This window comes from Linepithema humile, chromosome 5 (assembly GCF_040581485.1).
Source record: "Linepithema humile isolate Giens D197 chromosome 5, Lhum_UNIL_v1.0, whole genome shotgun sequence".
Classification (NCBI taxonomy): domain Eukaryota; kingdom Metazoa; phylum Arthropoda; class Insecta; order Hymenoptera; family Formicidae; genus Linepithema; species Linepithema humile.
This window is the reverse complement of record NC_090132.1, coordinates 19,926,207-19,945,879: the sequence shown is the minus strand read 5'-3', so window position 1 is coordinate 19,945,879 and position 19,673 is coordinate 19,926,207. Positions and strand designations below refer to the sequence as shown.

General features: G+C 38.6%; 1 protein-coding gene across 5 annotated transcripts in view; it reads right to left on the bottom strand.

The window, feature by feature from the left end:
- The window catches only part of tei (teiresias), a 314,441-nt gene that overhangs the window by 103,503 nt on the left and 191,265 nt on the right, over positions 1-19,673 (bottom strand). For all 5 annotated transcript variants that reach the window (XM_012370246.2, XM_012370249.2, XM_012370248.2 and 2 more), the window contains one exon: positions 2,925-3,266. In XM_012370246.2, the coding sequence (XP_012225669.1) occupies positions 2,925-3,266 (342 nt within the window). The remainder of the gene's footprint in view (positions 1-2,924; positions 3,267-19,673) is intronic.

Here is a 19,673-nt window from a genome sequence, read left to right as displayed (position 1 = left end):
CTACATATTCATAGCGCGCCATCGGAACAGGGAGATCGCCCCGGAGGTTGCCGTTGCGCATATTCGGGTCAGCTGCAAATAACGACTGTCGTCAAAAATCATAGTGATTTATGGGGAATCCGATCGCGTTTTCCGGCCGTCGCCGGCAAGTTACAAATCGAAAATTCTACCGGAAAATAAGAGGGGAGAGAGTCAAACTTATGTAAAATAGCAGTCGAGCGCGCGAGAGGGCGAGCGACTCGGCGTGCGAGTCGACGAGCGCCACACGATGATTAATCGCGTTGTCGGCGGCGGGGCGATTTAAAAGTAAAATCATTTATTCGATATGGGGTGCCCGGACGATGACAACCGGTAATAGCCTGCATTACGCGTAATGACAAACGGCGATGCGCCGCGACGATATGGAAAGTGGGTCACCGCGGGGGTTTCCCTCTCACCCCGGTGTCATAAGGGCGTCCCGGGATATCGTCCAGGAGCCTTTGGTGTTCGTCCCACCGGAAAATTTGCTCGCTCAGGTGCCGACAAATGTACCTACTCAATCCTGCCTCTCCGCGCGACAGCCCGGGGATGTAAGTACGGCTGGAATAAATTCACGACAAAAAGTACGGGAGAAAGGAAGAGGAAGGACGCACGGCCGACCCGTACGTTGTCACTATCACCCGTAAGACACCCGCATCCGCTCTTCCTTCTGAGACATTGAGCGTGCAAGCTGTTCGCCTAGAAAATTTGCATCTTCGAGGCGTTTCAGCTCAGTTGCTCACGCCCGTATCGCCTTTGGAATTAAGTACCCGTTTCGCCGCAAATTCGATGAAAAACACGAAAGATTCTCGCAAATCACGGTAGAAAAAAATGACGGTGAGGAAAAAAATCTCCGGTGAATATTAAATAAATTAAAAATACATCGTCGATCGTCATCTATTTTCTGTTAAATATTTATGTCTATAATCACGTATGCCTGTGTCTTAAAAGAGATGTTTTATATTTAAGCATAAAATGTACTTCATTTATTTATCGTTTAAGAAACATCCGAGCATTAAAGTTAATTACTGGAAGGCCACATTAATCACATCAATCGATCTACGGTGTCCTTGAAAATCCTGGCTAGAAATCCACGTGTCTCAATATATCTCGTCGCTTTTTTCCCCGGCGGTTAAACGACTCGCAGCAAACTTTCTCCTTCGTGGAGTAAGTTCTCGAGGAACTCGTTCAGCCTCGAGCAGCCGGACGACGTGGCGCTCGGACAGGCGTGAAGGGATTAAAAGAGCGAAATAATGTCGGCGCACAATGGGCTCCCCTTGCACGAAGAAGAACTGTCCACGACGACGAGGCTCAAGGCTGGTTCCGTTAAGCGTGTAATCTAAAGCAGGGTTTCCCAAACTAAGGTCCGCGACGCGACACTGTTCTTCGAAGAATAATACAGACGTTCGCACACAGTTCCATTAAACTCGGCAAAGATAATGTTTCTCGTTGTAAGAGCGGAGTTAAAGCGTAACAGCATTTCAATAGCCATGTATATTCAAAATTGATAAAATAAGCTCATATATTCAAAAATAATAAAAACTTTGCAATCTTTCATGCATGATTATATTCTATCACTGCTACAAGTATTTAAAAGAATCAGAGTTCTCTATCTCCAATTTGTAAAATTCTAATCGAAAGCGAGAGTTGCGAATACACGCATTATTCTACAACGAAGACGAAAGCGGGAGGACCGGCAAGTTCACCGACTGAAGGGGAAGAGGCGGGAACCAGTTTCGGATGATATATCTTTGCGGTCTCGGCTCGACGAGCCTCCCCGCTTCACCCAAAAACGCCCGAAGAGGCGACGCGCGGTAAAAAGGGCGCAAGGGCGACGGCGAGCGCGCACTCGCACGCTTCCACCGGTTTTTGTTCGCGTCGCGGAGTTAATCCCTCGGAGTTTGCCTCGGAGTCGGCCGGAGGGGCTTCTTTCGGAGACTCGGGGCCACCCCTAGCACAGCGACGGGAACACTTTCCGACTAACCTCGGTCGCCTGGATGCCGGAGTGGCGAAAGAGGCGCTACGGCGCAAATAAACTACCTCCACGTCGCATAATACACGGTATTATCCCGGGAACTACCCGGGATCTCTTCAACGCCGCCCACGCGTTCTTCTCCCAGACCGCTCTTGTAACACGATCGTCGCGCCTCAACTGCAACGCAAAGCCGCTCCTTCTCGCTTTGCAGGCCCTCGCTTTAAACGAGTCGCGGGCGCCGCTGGATTCTGACTTAATTAAGTTTGTATTTCAGTTTCGATGGGCACACGGCTCGTCCGCCTGCCGCGACGCGGCACACCGTTACTCGTAATTCGTTTCCGGCATGTTGGCGCGAGGTCTAATATCGCGGAAATCCCACAGGCTCGCGCCCGCCGACTGACTTCTGAGTAAAAACCAGCGGAATTATTTCACGCTCGCTCTATCTCAAAAAGCAATTTAAGCTCATGCATATGTATGATAATCTCTGATTATTTCTTGTTATTTTTATGTTACGACGTACTGGTACGCCGTTGTATGTTCATAACAAGTTTCCAGGAAAGTCTAATTACAGAGATATTTCAAAACTAAAGATAAACCCTTCAGAGGAGTAAGTAGATGATAAAGCTTTCCGATTAATTTTTCGTCAACCTTACTCTAACATGGAGGGAGAGAGAGTGTGCGTATGTGTGTGCGGCATGAGTGTTTCGCTTGAAGTTTATGTACCCAGAAATTTAATATTAAAAATTGAAGAGTAATCTGACAACTTCTCTTTTTCCGCAATATTCATTACGGAAAAAATATAGACTTTATACTTATTAAAGAATTTTTCTTTCAGAAAAAGGTGAATAAATAGAGAAACTGCATTCGTTATCTTTTCGCATTTAAAACACGATTATTGGTGATCGATATATCTGATATTCGATGTACTCACATTGAACGTCGAGCAGGATGCTGGCATTCATCGGTATTATCAGCGTGATATGACGCGCAACGCAAACGATAGTGGCATTATGATGTCCTCTCAGGACCTTGAGGTGAGCCCCGCTGCGCCTGCCGGATGTTGAGGGCAATACGGTGAGGTTGTCCGGCGGTTGTTCTGGGCCGTCTAAAGTGGCTTGAGACAAGGTCATGCCCCACGCCAAGATGGGCGGCGGGTTTCCACCCTCGGCTGCGCACTCGAGAGTGAGTTCCGAGCCCTCCTTTACCGGCACGAACTGGTTTCCGGGATCCAGCCGGCGGCCATCTATCAGCAGATACGTCCCACGAGGTGCCTCTGTAACAAGGAAGCACCCGGTAACCGCTTCAATTAGTGACCTCGTAGCGTTGAAAAATCTGGTCGAACGCGAGCTATTATTACGGCGAAAAAAGAAAACAGAGTATAATAATATTTATGGTTCATGCAGTATTTTTTTGACATAAAAAATGTTTGTTCAACAAAATAGTGCAAGCGTATGCAAAATATTCCAGTTTAAAGGTGTATTATATTTTGTGTCAATCTATTTGTAGATTTAAAGTTCGACGATAATTGCGCACTACCACAGTTAATCCTGTAATCATTTTAGAATCAACTAAAATTGGTGTTAATTCCTCGGAGACGCTATTACAAACTGTAATAATAAATTACAAACATGCAGCAGTGTTAACGTCTCAGGCGAGCAATTTAGAAGCGGGAGCAATGTCGCATTTAATCAGATTTATCAAACACACGCGCGCGCGCGCGTGCGGAATAGTTTTTTAGTCTCAGACGTGTTATCGTTGCCGGTGGACGACGTAAATTAAAGTCGTCCGTACGGCAGAGTTTTTACACAACGCAGCGGGGAGAAAGCACGACATATGAGAGCCGCAATTTACAGAGCGGCGTTGCCCGTCGCAAACTGGCTGGTTTTACGACGACGCCATACGAGAGCGTAACTTCCAATCCCTTTTCTTATTTTGCGACGCGGTTTAACCACTCGTGCGAGAGACGCGGATTTCTCGGGAGATCAGCAACCAAGTGCGTCTCTTCAAGAAGCTCCCTTTAATTTTTGCCAACTTTCAATTGGCCAGACTGGATTAACAACTGATTAAGCCCCAGTCGGTTGGGCTCAACTTTGAAAACAAAAAAAAAAAAAAAAAAAAAAAAAGAAGAAGAGGGTAAGTTGGCCGTTCTACCCGGCCGCGCTTTTCGCTTCGCGAGAGAAGTAATCCGACCGTTTGTCTATGTCGAATCTCCTAGGAAACCCGCGAGATGCTTTAATGTACTTGAAACTCGGGTTTTTATCCCGCTTTTTTCCCTTCTTTTTTCGCTCAACTCCCCGACTCGTAATACGGCCGGAACTTATACGTAATTAAAATCTAACGATGCAAATCGCCCGGTATCCAAGGTATTCTCGTGAGAGGCGTAAATGTTCTAAAGTAGACGTCGGCAAATTCGGTTATAACTTAACGCTCCCAGTCTGCGCCGCCGCTCATCTGGGACTCGTTGTATCGGCGCGCTTTTATTTTTCTGCAAGCTTTCGCAGAACCGCAGATTGCCGGTTTACCATTCATTAAGATTCATTCATTCATTAAGATATCGGTAGTAAATTGTAAAACGCGGGGAAAGGAAAGGCTGTTTAAAATTACGATGGAGAGCTGCAAGTTGAAATAGCGCGCTTCGAAGAAAGTTCGCTCAAACAACAATTTACATATTCCGAGAGTTAAATTACAAGGGTGACGTAGCAGTAAGTAATTGTTATTCAACGAAAGAAACGCGAAAGGATGTGCCAAACTGCAGCAGATTACTTGTCGGCGCGAGCATCGTAAAATTCGTAAAAGTCACTTTCGCAGATTCCGCCTTATATAAACCAGTGACGATGCGGTGCCAATCTTTCCCATTTCCAAGTTGACTTCTCCGCCATACTCTCGCCGTGCTTCGATAAGATCTAGTCACGTTCATTAAATTTTCTCGTACTGTCGGCCTTGCCAAGACGGATGGTAGGGACGTTCTCGAAATAGGTCGCTGAATAAGAGGAAACGTGCAAAGCTTTCTAAAGACAGAAATTGTAATTGTATCTCCAGTATGATTTAATGTAATAAAATATAGCGCAGGCAGCACCTGCAGCACCAAGTAAAACGGCGCGCACACACACACAGATATGACGGAAAATTTAATAATACCACGAGATTTAATAACACGGTCGAGGCTGTGTCCTTTTTCAGTTTGCTAACTAAATATATAAAATTAGTAGCAAGCATTGAGGCGTACCATATCTTTTTATGCCTCATTTTGCTTCATATTTTTTTATATATAACTCTGTTTATATTACAATATTTTTCTCATATTTCACGTGATCAAATATGAGAAGTTAATACAAAAGTAAGAGCACAGAGAACTTCTTTATCCGTGTTAATACAATATTAACGAGTCAGAAACATCGGGAGAATAACAATGAAAATTTAATAGATTTGAAACTGGTTAATCTTACTACAGTATTATTGAAAACTCGGTACATTTATCATAATGTACCAAGTATCTCTTATTAATAAATAATATATATGTGAAATCGCGTGAATTAATAAGAATTATAGAATTATATTCTATTTTTATCTTATTATTTTATTCGCGATACTATTCTAATTCATTGCAAAATCATAAAATTCATAACATTAGTGATTTCGTAACGATTGTAAAATGTAATCGAAATTGTTTCTAGTAAGCACATTCCTTTTCGTATTATCGTAAATTTTCTTGAAAAATACCATCGAGAAAATTTTCTTTTTAATATTTCGCGATGAAATCTCTTCTGTGTTATTATCACGCTTTATTCAAAGCACTTTACGTCAGCGTGATAATAAACACTGTAAGCTTCCTTACAGAAAATCATACGATTCTTGAAAAATGCGCCGTGTAACAACGGGAAGACTCTGTCAAGTCGATATTACTTAGATAGTAACACGAAGCCCGAAAACGTACCAAGAATCTCGGAAAATTCAGAGGTACTTTGCATACACTTTTCGCTTCAATCTTCGCTCTAAAAATCACGAAGCTGGCTCCTTGGAAAGATTCCAGAACCATGTAACGCGATCGCGAATTGGCAAGAGAAAAAGGTTTGGGAGAAAGAAAGGTCCTCGTGCCGTTCTATGAGCGCAGTTATATGTTCTCATATGAACGTATGTTGCACCATGAGCGTTGGAACACTGTAAGGTCAAATCTTGCCGGAAATATGAAATTCTCTCGTAACACTGAATACAGCATTTCGTTCTTCATGCATCCGCATAAATTTCTGTTTTAATGTATGCGGTATTAGGTATCTCGATTATCATATTAACGTGTCGAGATTTAACGTGGCGTCTCGAAATGTGAAATACGTTGTTAAATATATACGTGAATATATTTTCTTCTTTAGAAGACGAAAAACAAGTTGCGTTTATACACTCTCTCTCTCTCTCTATTAATCTTTAAATAATGTTATAATATAATATTTTTGTTGGTATACTTGTCCTTAACGTCAAACATTTCTGTCAAGTGCTATTGATATTTTGCTAATAAAATCAGTTATCCTATAAAAAGAAACGGTTAAACTTTCTGAAATAGATTGAACACGTACATTCGAGGTTTTAGTGAAACGGAGAGTCGCATCGTATTCGTGTTTGTGTCGTATAAGTTAGTAGATAAGTCTCTTTGCTGCATTTTACTTATTTCTACGATAAAGACTAAAGGTTTAGACGGTAACGGGCAAAATATCGTGCAAGCGGGTATTAGCGTGGCCGGAGATATTTTTTGTTCGCCTCGAAACGAGGTGAAAAGGATTTAATCCTTTCCCACCACGTCTGAAGTTTGAACGTATGCACCGTTTAAAGTGGAAAGATGAGATAAAAAACGCTTAAGCCGCACTTGACCCAACAGCATTTGCCTCGATACGAATCGCGTAATTAAACCTTTTTTACGGCAACGATAATAAAATCTGTCGCACCGTATGTGGGTCGTTAGTGACATTTTCCCTTCAAGGATTATAATTTATATGGTTACAACTTATGCATTAAAAAAGAAAAAAAAATTTATGAATCACGATAAGATGAGAGAAAATCAAATTCATTAAAATCCGACGTTTAAAGTCGACTCAAGCTCTAAGCGATGTTCAAGATAAAAATTTTGCAATATGAATATTCAAATTGTCGCAACAGAAAATGAATTTATCCAAATAAATAATCTTCAAAAATAATCTTCAAAAATTTTCTAATCGACGCGCTGTGATTCAATTTTCAAGAAATGCTTCAAGAAAGTTCCCGAAGATCCACATCGCACTTGATCGTCGCTGCAAAAGCGACGCCTGAATAGGATCTCAGAAAGAAATTTTCCTTGGGTCGTCGGGGCTGTACGCCCACCATCACCACGGTGGATTTGGAAAATGTACGATTCGCGTTGAAAGTTAGATCCATATTCTGAGAGCGTCTGGATGCGCGCGGACGAAGGGGGCGCAGCAGGTCCACAGCAGGTGTTAATACGAAAACATAACGCCAGAAACATTCCCAAGGCGCGGACGGGAACGCATTCGCAGCATATGGCGTCGTATCTGCCCCAAGAGGATCTCCGTTCGTCTGTACTTCGTAAAATTTCATAATATCGCAAGCGCGCCCTTCATTCTGCTCTGATATCGGAAAGAGCGTCATAATAAGTAAGGAAAGCAAACGAACCGTTTGATACGATACAGCATTCGCCGCTTTTCATGAATGCTTATCCATATATAAAGATTGTATAGATAGTATTATAATGTCGTGTAGTGAAGATATTTGCGTTCTTATATTTAAAGCAGCAAGTAGACGAATAAAACACGTTATATTTTTACGAAAGTTATCCTGATCTAGTTACATGTACGGACATATTTATATTGTGCATTGAATTGCTATAATGCACAAATACTGTTACATTACAATACTGCGGCCATCAAATAAATCTTAAAATTAATAAACTTTAAATATTATAAACAAAACGTATTTGCATTTATTAAATTCTTTTGAATATAAATAATAAAAAAACACGGTTGTAAGATATAAGATATTAAAATAATAATGTAATAGTTAAATTTTTATAATCTATAACTTCATAGTTATTTGTATATCATTATAATAAAAAAATAAGAAACTTGAATTAATTTAAGTAAACTATTTACTCTTTCTATAAGCAAACTCTTGGAAACTCTTTGCATAATGCGAAGACAATGCAAGCTCATAAAATATTTTGAAAAAAAATAACTTTAAAAGCACACGTAAATATTTGCCATAAATGTTTGTGACATGTAACAAGCGTTGGAAATTCAAAAACATTTTAAACTTATATCAATGTGTAGTAGAAGAATTGTGAACGTAAATTCTCTCTCGAAATGTGAATTAATTACTGAAGCGACGATGCGCCCTTTAGAGAAAATAACTTCGAGACTAAGGAAGGAAGACTTCACTTTCTGGTAATGAAGGAATCAACGTGAGACAAGGGAGTTCTTAAATGCGTATAGCAATACTAGTGCATGCCGAGACGGAAGGTATGTCTGTCTCGAGACGCCACCTCTCTCCGGTATCCAAGAAACTCGAAGGAAACGTTAAATATTCAGAGCAAGTCTTGGTAATTCCGCCTCTGCGAGAGGAGTGGAATGTTTTTGAAAGTCGTTTAAACACCGCAACGTTTACGCCTTAACGACCCGTCTTCTTTCTCGAATACTTTCCAACCTAATAACGAACAATTATTAAATACGATATTTTATTCCGCAGATTTCACCCGCAACCGCGATGTCGTAACAGCTCGTATGAATAATAAAACACCGTATCAACGCTGCTTACAAATTAGTTCAGTTTAACGTCTCACGTACTGCACTGACAATAAAACATGGCAAATATTGAAACGTGTGGAAAATGAAGTGCCAGTTTACATGTTTATAATATCAGGAATATTTTATTTAACGGTGTTAATCTCTCGTGGCGAACTTTCCAAACTATATTGATTTCATATTGACTTTTATAACTTCATCATAAACGTAATCGTATCATTAGAGTCTATTAAGTTCAAGTAGATCGTAAAATTACAGTAAAACCGGTGCCGGTGAATCCGTCGGGCGTTGCAATTCGCAAACTTCTCTTGAGAGGGCAAATTCAAATGGAATAAATCAATGCAGGCAATCCAATCAAGTGCGAGAGACTATCCTCGACAATCGATCCTGCGTCTAGCTCGTGTCTCCGCCGATAACTATCCGGATTACTGGAAACTGTCAATAAGCCGAGGAATCATCGACGGTCTTGGAGCAGCCGTCGGAGATCGTAAAACTTTGCGCAAGTTTTTATTTAGGAAAATGTCAGGTCAGAGATCGCACTTTGCGTTGTCGTTGTCAAATTATGACTGCTGAAACAAACATAAAGCAGCGCGTTCTCACGCGCGACTAAACGTCATGCAGTCTTACGTTTAAAGCAAATGTGTGTTGATATTTCGTAGCGCAGTGTAATTTCAAATAATTTGTTCGAAGAATAATTTATATCTACACAATAATAAGATTTATATTTCAGGTATTTCTATGTTTTTTTTATTCTGTGTAATTCTGTCGGAACATTTTTGCCATTTGGGCAAAATACTAAATCATGAAAGAAATAAATAACTAAAATTTTTCATAATAAAGTGACTTAAATTTATTTTTAATTTTTAAAGTTATTGTTCCAATTTTATTGAAATTTAATTGGTTTTGATAAATGGAAACAGTATCGGGTCGGAGCAACTAGAACTGCTTTTCACATGAAAATAATAGATCATATTTGATTTTTTTCTTTCAATACGGAAGGAGTATACGCGCTGTCTAAAAAAAACTTACTGTGGCTACAGATCATATATGCACTATATAACAAATGTTTACTGCAGCTGCGGTTATATACTCATACTGACCTACGTTAGGCGATTTAACGCACCGACTGTTTTGCATTCATACATTGCTGTGCTGGAAGCGTGAATCTTTATTTCACAATTCGACGATATTTCATAAATTATAAATGATCAATAGCTTACCAGAAGCACTAGAATTTCAACTTTCTAATAAAATCTGTTTTAATTTGGTGTTGTCTTTTTTGAGAGTTGACGCTTATATTGATTCGTGCAGATTGCACTCCGAGTAATTTAAAACGGAACTGATTAACAAAATAGTCGCCTGATTCTCAATCGACCTTGGCCTATTATTGCCGCTCAGCTGATCAGCTGATCGTAGTGTAAAAGTTTAGTACTAACGTAACAGTTTACGCATACTCGGTTACGCGCCTATAAGCTCGTGTTTATTCAAAATACTGCGCCGGATTTTCAAAATGCTACAGCTTAGTGAAAAATTAACGTAGTTAAATGCGGCAGAACAAATCTTCTGTACTTCTACAAATGTTTACATCCAGTGCATATGCTTTTGACACATATGTATGCGTATACTTTTGTTAAGTACAAAACGATAAATTTACAAAATATAAAAAGTTTTATCTAGCAATAAAATATTTATCCTTGTAAATAATATTCACGTCAAACTCGCAGCAATTGAGTTATTCTGTAAAAAGGAATAATTAATTTATGAAGTTGCTGGCTACATAGAAAAGCGTGGAAATATGAACATGTAAAATTTAATAAAAGCGTTGTCTTTTAATCTTCGCTCATATGAAAGATATGGCCGCTTTATCTCGAATAACGCGCAAAATACGTCCATTCGGCAAACTGCATTTTGCCTAATCGGGTGTGTAAGTTTAGCCGATATAACCGCATTCTCTTACAATAACCATTCGAATGACGAAAAACGGCCGATAAATACGTAAGATTTGGTGTCGTCCCTTCCGAGAAGAGTTATTCGCAGAATCAAGACCGTACGCATCACTGCGTTCAATCGATTTCATCGTCCACGTGATTCTCCTCGACGCTGTATTTGGTGCGGAAAGATTAGCTCCTTCGTCCGCTCGCTCGCTTTTTGCAGGGGGATATCGGATCACAGACTACTACCCTCGCTTCGCCTTCCCGTGCGTATTCGACGTATTCCCCAGTCTAGAACGCGTTCGCTCACGCCATCGAAAACATTTAGGACCCGCCATTAATCTGTGCTGACGGTACACTTTCCGTATATTACGCCATCACATAGAGGGAAGGTACAGACTGCAAATGATCGCTCGTTCTCAAATCGCCTTACCGTTGATGGCTTGTTTTAGAAAGTTAAGATTTAACAAACTAGTGTCGCAGCGAAATGGCTTTAATATTACTGAATAATATTCACATTCAATGAAAATAATATTAAAGGAAACAATACTTTTTGACAATATTCTAATATAAAAGTCGACTATGGTTATAGATAACTGATGTGAGATATTTGTTACGCCAAAGTTGGCACATCAATATTGGAAAACACAACACGCATTTCACGCAAATTCACGTAACTTGTCCTATTCAATAAAATTTATCATTTTGATTTTCTAAAAAAAAATATGATATTTTAAAACAGGTGTTACATTCATAGTACTAAATATTTAAAATTTTCAAAATGATATTATAACCAATATTAAATTTATGTTTCCTCGTATGTTTTTATTTCAATAAGCTTCATGATTTATGCCGTATATGTTTATTGTGTTTGTTGAAATATAAAATATGCGGTTATATGGTTTACATTTGGCTATATTTAATATGCGTGTTCAATTTCTCGGATAAAATGTACGGCAACATGATACAGATAACACATATGTTCTACTAAAGCAAGACTGTTACGACATCGATTTTTGTGAAATACATTTATTTAGCATAATAAACATTGGAAAATATTGACGATAAACTACAACTTTTTTTTATATCCAAATCCAATAAAGCATAGTAAACTGGTTTATCTGAATCATATTCTTTGATGTAAATTAATTAATTAAATCTCTTTTTTATCTTATTTTGAAAAATAAAATATATAAAATCTATCAATTATATTATAAGAAAAAAACTCCATTGTGTGAAATTATTACTAAATAATTGATCTCAAATAGTTTTCGCTTTTTACACAACAGTTACAGATGCATTTATCAGAGAAAGGAATTTGTAGGGAAGGTGAGAAGGAAAAAAGCGCAATGGGTAACCAGAAACGCAAACGACTATAAGTATCGCAAGTTTAATGCGAAATCTCGGAGCAGCGCATGGGTACTTAGGAGTCGTTGCACGCGACTGAAGTACGTTTGCATACGAATGCTTGATGTTTGACGCGGCGATACGCGCCGTCAAAAAGAATAATCCGCTGCGTTTCGTCGTGCGCAACAAATGCGCAACAGGTGCACATACTCGAACAGTGAATGTGCGAAAGAAAACGAGTTTCCGTAACAAAGATTTCGCTCTTTTTGTATGCATTAATCGGACGTCACGTGTTCAATTGTGCTCGGTATATTAAATATGTCGGCTGATCCCTCACGTATGAAAAATCGAGTAATAAATCTTGGTTAACGTCTATAGTTCCTTTTCGTTGGAGACAAGAAACGTCCATTCCGCAATCCGTCATTAGAATTTGACCTATTTTCACTCTGACACATGTACATAATAGAATATTCTTTTGTCAACAACTAGCCACGCAAAAATTTTAATTTGATCAAATCGATTGTTATACGTCAACAAAATTTGTGTAACAAAAATGACACATTTATAAATTGTTTTATGCATAATGCAGACTAATTAGATATTTTGCGAGATGTTTTACGGTTCGTATCGTGATTAAATTTAATATTTTACAATATTAAATTACAGGTCGCGGATACGGATCACGGATTAAAACAACAGTAAATTGAATCAAACTGACGCTGATTAACGAGGCTCAAGAGTATGCCGATGGACGATATTTCATTGCAATATTGCAATTTTAAGCAACTTATTTACATAATCGATACAAAATTCCATGTGTATCTGAAGGAATACACTATGAGAGCTCAGTATATTTCTGTAACATTGACGGAACGCGTAAATAAGCTTATTCGTAATAAGTTTTCATTTTAAGTACCATGCACGCCATAGTGGAGTTCTGAGAGTTTAGAAAAAAAAAATGATTTCGAAAAGAAGTTCTAATTTTACTTTTTCCAAAAAGATGCAGCAATTCGAGTTATTGCTAAAGTTACAATCGCGAAACGGAAAATGATATAGATTAAATTATCAATTTGTTTGCGACATAGTTTTCCCAATCCTCTTACCGGCAATCTATTCATTTCTTCGTTCGTCGGTGTAACGGGATCAAAAAACGCGGGATAGATATTTTTTTCGGAATTCAATGTTCGTGTTGCAAGTAAGCTCCGTCGCTAATACGATATTCCTGGATTCTGCTGGCTCTTCAGCTGCCATTTCCACGCACGTCTCTTCCGTATATCCGTCGCATCGTCTCGTCGAAATACATTTCCTCTCTTCGAGAATTCACCGATCCTCCGATCCGACACGGTAGAAGCGCCGAGGATAACGACGCTCGCACACACAATGGCGAGCGGTAACGTCCAAACTCGGATTTCGTCGCGCGCAGCGATAATGCTCTCGTATGTAATTGGAGCCCCTGAGTGCCACTCAAGACTTATTCGCAATAATTTCCAAGGCAAATTCGCCATATTTCATTTTGCCGCACCACGCTCTTTGAGCATCTCTTCGGCCCGAGACGGTCTGAAATTCCTCTTACAACGGGCGGCTTCCGACCGTGAGCTATGAAACGCAAAGCCCTACCCGTTATTGGGCTATTTAGTCACCCTTTTCCCGTCTTCCGCCCGCGGCCACGAACATCAGACTTTTGTATAAATGGCGGCGTAAATGGGCAGTCGAAAAAATTATTCCTCCCTTGAAACGCCAATTAACTTTTATGCGATCCGCTAATTGGTGTAAAACTAATGGAAGCACAGGTACAAAAGGATCGTCTGATGTTTCATTACGAACTTGGGGAATCCGCAAGTGATCGAGCGGTTGTATGTAAAATTGGTACGGTGCCTACGTTCCTTTGATATGGTAAACGGCCGCTTGCAAATTCTTTGGATGGCCGAGACAGTTTATGCGAGTCCGGTGAATACATTGTATTTCCCCCGCGATCAATGTGTCCTCTAAAATTCATATCTCTGTTTGGAAATTGTTCGAAATAAATACACAAAGTTCGAAATTACCATGCATTGCTTTCAGCAAACGCTAACACATAATTGCATTTTTAAAATATCGCTGTTTATTTTGCTTAATATCATTGCATAGGTATATCGTCGACATTTCAGTAAAAAAAATGATTTATTTATACGGATGTAAAAATTGAAAAAACAAACAATAAATTTGAATCACACACACACAACACACTATACAAAAGATCGAAATAATTCAATTACAGCTAAAAGAAAAATATCGTCACGTTAAATCTAGTACAAATACAATTATGTGAACTTTTTAACTATTTGTGTTTTGTTTAAATTCAATTCAGTTCTTTGAGAGAAAATCATTGCTAAAATTATTTAAACTTTTTGAATTGTGTAAAATTGGAAGCTAAAATTTTGCTCTTGCCGTCCACTAATTGGACATTAATCACACTATTTTTTCACGACACGGTTGACGATAGAACGTGTCCGATGTAAGTCTCGCTAGTAGACACGTCGAGATTTTATCGTGGACGCCACAAATTACAGCGAACTGACATGAGGGGTAGTCTGACACCTAGCTCGACAGTTTCGAATTTTTCAAGGGGTCTATCCAGCACGGTGGTTGAATGGAACAGGGAAGGATTCTTTTAACATGCAAATACCTCGGCGAGAAAGGCATACGAAAGAAATGTTGCTTCTTATAAAGCAGAGATTGCTGGCTATATGGCTCCAGGCTAACTTTGTCGCTTTAACGCGCGCGCGATAAAAGTCCAACGTAGAGTTCCCTATTATACCCAAGGAAAATGTTCATCGTATCATGACTTAAAACAAGTACTAAATTATCCTTCGCTCCGACGCGGATTACTTTGCAAGGATACTTTCCGCGAAGTACATCGAAGGAGTCGTGAATAAATTCCGGATTTATGTATCGAAGGATAAGTTTTCCAACGACCTCTTGACTATGAAACATCGCTGTACACGTTTTAAATCTTAAGGACATTGGAGGTGATTTTGCTGCATGAAAGATATTGATGGCGTCATTAATGGAAATCGTTTTTCAAGTAAAATTTATTTTTGTCAAGATGTATGCATGTGCTTTAATTAGAAAGAAGATTGAAGATGCACGAAATAACTTGGCAAAATATGTAACAATTGTGATTATATATTTCTGTAATTGTTCAAAAATGATGCGTGTTAATCAAAGTTTCACGCCGTAAAACGCTGATTTGCTATATTAGTTTGCGATATCTCGCTGGAGCGTATTCGCATGTTGAAAGAGATGAGAGAAATTTCGCAGAGTTCCTGAATAAATGCAAACATGCGCACATCGGCAACGTTATTCAAAGAGACTTATTCGCACGTATGCGGCAATGGAAAAGTCGAATTTGAAGAGCGAACGACATCATTCCCATCGACATTCGCCGACGAAGAGGCCCACTATTTCACCATTGTCGCGTTCGCGGCCGAAGCGCTTTTTATTTGTCGCGAAACATCTCGTCGCGCTAGTTTCGCACGCATTTCCTCGGAGGAAATCTCGGATTCTCCCGATAGATCGTGGATGGATGAGAGCGGGAGAAGAGGCGGCGGAGGAGCGCGCCCGAGGGAACGGAACGGCACGGCACTGCGAAATTTCACCCGCCGGCGGCCGACAGCCAGGCAGACACGGGCGATGGATGAGATGCTAACGAGACGCGAAACGATCGACTACTCCCGCCAGAACAGGAGCCGCCAAGTCGGGCGTGAAATGGTTTTCCTTTACCAGTTCGGGCTACGACGCCGCTTTTGAACGACGCTCACCAAGATATACGAAACGCATTTATTCCCGGTATTAAGGTTCGTAGAGGGAAAGAAAAGTCAAGAGAGGTCCGCGGAAGTAATCTTCCTCGAGCGTTAATGAGATCAGTATTTTAATTTTGTGAAATAATTGTGTGTGTGTGTATGTGTGTGTTTGTGCGTGTACAGACATTAACAAAACTAAAAGTGAAAGATATATTTTTATTCCGCTAATATTTGATTATATAGATGTGGAGTGTTCAAAAATGTGTGATACATTTTTTTAGAAGTAATTTTTATGAAGAAATATTTTTTGGAAATACTTCTTGTGGAAATATTTCTTTAATTATATATTCATTTTTCATAATTTATTATTCACCATTGCGTTGTGATATATGTATTAAGAGTTGCGAGAAGTTTATCAAAATTTATAACACACGGAGTATTAGAAAATGTATCGTTCCACAGTTATGATAAACTGCTATACATAGTAGTAAAATATTTCCGCAAAGGACAGGATGCTAACGAGACGCGAAACGATCTATCCTTAGCAAGGCAGAAAGCAGCGAGACAAGTGGGGCGTGAAATGGTTTTCCTTTACTACTGAGACTCCAGTGGCAATCACATCCGCCTTTGCCTGTAACTCGAGATACACGGGACTTTATCCTCAGTATTAAAGGAAAATTGAAAGTGGTTTTATCCCATCTTGAAGTTTTATCTTATCCATGCAACGCGGCAGATAAGAAAAATAGTTTGCAAGTCGATCCAATTGGAAAGTTAATAAAATCCCATCTAAATATCGAGTCTTATTATAAAGAACCAAGACAATTTCTCGCTGTCAAGAACGATCATGTGAACAAACACATTCTTCTTTAGAAACGTCCACTTTTATCCTGATAAAGTATTAAGAATACCAACCTAATAATTGTTTCGTTCAATCGGACAGTCATCGATCTCAATTCTTCAAATTATAACATTAATTTCTTTATTCAGTTCGACGGATCTTGACAGATTGCTTGAAGTTATTTTTACGTTCAACGATACACGTATAATTAGCGGTTATCATTCAATATTCTAAATACTTTTCGAATATCTATTCTTTATTGCAGAATAAAAAGATATTTATGGTTCTTTATTTATATATTTATCTTAAATTTGTTAATGTGTTCATTATCAACTCTATTATTATCACATTAATGATTAATGCGTAACACAGATTTTCTCTCTCTCTCTCTCTCTCTCTCTCTCTCTCTCTCTCTCTCTCTCTCTCTCTCTCTTTCTACACATACACAATTAATATATGTATGTTAGCAGTGAGATAGTAGCCTCCCGAGAGGAAGTCGATGACGTCCCTACATCTGAAGATGCTGCTTTGATCAGCAATGCTTTACACGCGGCTAATTCGCTAATCCCTCACGTACTCGTAATAAAACGAAGAGGGTGCGAAGCATGCGCGACTAAGAGAGATGTTACGAGAGACGGTAAGGAGAGCCGAGGGGTCGACAGAAGGACGTGCGAGGACGGAGCGCGGTACAGGGCGGAAAGACGAAATCTCCTAACGACCAACGTTATATACCTCACAGAGATCGCTCGTTACCTCGGTTGGGTGGTGTCAATTTTTCAGTGCTTTATACGCGTTCCCACCTCCCGGCCCCATATTTATCATCGGCGCTCTATCCATCGCTCGCCGCTGGCAAATCTCTTTGAGATTTTATTGATGGGGCGCGAGCTCTAGAACGGTGAAAAAAAAATTGACAATTTGCCGCGTAATAATGGGGGAAAGATGAGGAGTTTGGAGATGGAAGGATATGTGATTTATGTTATAATGTCTGTTGGACTACAGATATATCGCGCACAAGTGTAGTCCTCAACAACAGATTGTGACAGATGTCTCGAAATTAACACTTAAAGCTTCGGGACTAGCTCGATCAATAGCTTTCTCTCAATTTGTCAGAAATGAATTATGTACGCGAATAGCAGAATGTATCTATTTATATTCGATTTTGAAACTTTATTCATATGCGGAAATTGAATCAATGAACTTAATCGTAGAGAAAAAGTAAATACGTTTCTTTTTACAATGTAAGATAACGTGACTATTTCTGTTTTAATGAAATTGCTATAAAAAGAACTGAGACTATCGGTAGAGCTAAAATAGCGTCTAGCACATATCATATTTATATCAATCAATTCTCTAATAATATTGATGTACATACGAGAATAATCCAGGATTTTCGCTGTATAATTTACCTAATAAAAACAATTTCAAAAACGTCGACTACACATCGTCCAAGAGTCGCTATCGAATTATTTCTGTCAATGAGCTTGGATACTACTTTTAGTATCAAGGCATGAGACAATTTCATTGGTTCGACGTAATAATTGAATAGCAATGTACGATTCTTGTCAATTTCTCGAATCGAAACGAAACCAGCGACACGTTCGTTTTGTACTTCGCTCACACACTGTGCAAATGATTGAGGGTTTTCGACGGAACTGCCGTCACGGATATGCATCGATGGAATTCCGCTCCTCTCCGCCAGTGCGCAATGCATCAGTCTTATCTATTCACGAAAATTCACGTGCAAAAGACATTTTTTCGAAACTGCGACATATTACTCAAGCGACATAATTTTTCCGAGTATTTGTGTAAAGTTTATTATTCATTCTCTTATATAAAAAAAATCAAAAATACAACCAATGCTTATTCCATAACATTGTCTCACTTGTCTACATTGTTACTATTTAATTGTCAAGTAAATATTATGTAAGTAGTAAGCTTTAAGAAAAAACTCAATTTATCGGATGCTTGTACGTGAAAATTATACAAGATATAGATATTTAAAAAGAAGAATGACAAACTAACTTGAAAATAAATTCGTTTGCCGTATTGCGAATTAATATATTAATACATATACGTGCATCGGATTTTCAAATGAAACGTAATCGTGAAATTGTTTTTAATAATACTTTTATATCCACTTCAATTTTTCGCTTAACTGAGAATGTGAGTCTGCTCGAGCAATGTGGTAATAAACGGAAATCAGATCCGCGGGGACCGATTGAATAGATACTCAATATCAGCGGTAGCTTGGATCTACGTCGCTTGAATTGGTTTCTCGACTTTCAATACGCTCTCACCTATATGGCTACCTTCTTTAAACTCCGCTCCAATTCTACGAAGCAAAAATCTTTAAAGAGCATTACACGTAAATACGCGCCATTAAATGATAACACTCCATACTCCATTCATGCGAAAAATATTAAATTGGTTAAAAAAAATTATTGTTAATCAATAAATAATAAACATATTTCTAAGATTCTACACTTTGGTTGTAAAATTTCACATAAATATTCTTCAATTAGCATAGATTGATATTTTAATAAGTTATTTCCCGATACGAAGAAACCAGTAAAGCTTTTTCAATAAAATTCTTATCGCATAAAATTTAATTAAAATATCTAAAGAAAAAATTCCAACCTAATTTTTGCACAGTAAAAATTGATATGGTTTTATTGATGTATTTAATATCGCTAATTAAACGCTATTCATTTTCAATTCTAACTTATTTGGTGAAAATTTTATTTCAACAAAACTTCACATAAGATTCATCAATAATTAGTGTGAAATATATTTTGTGTATATATAGCACAAAAGCTAAGCTAATATAAAGAATATGTATATATTTGATACAATACCCCATATATTTTAAACAAAAATACATCGCAACAGATTAATTTTGTTACAAAATTTATAAATTTAAAAAAAGAAACTCTCTAGCAACATTATGTCCATCCATCGTATAAAACGGACATCACCGTTGAGCTCCGCTATCAACGCTTATAA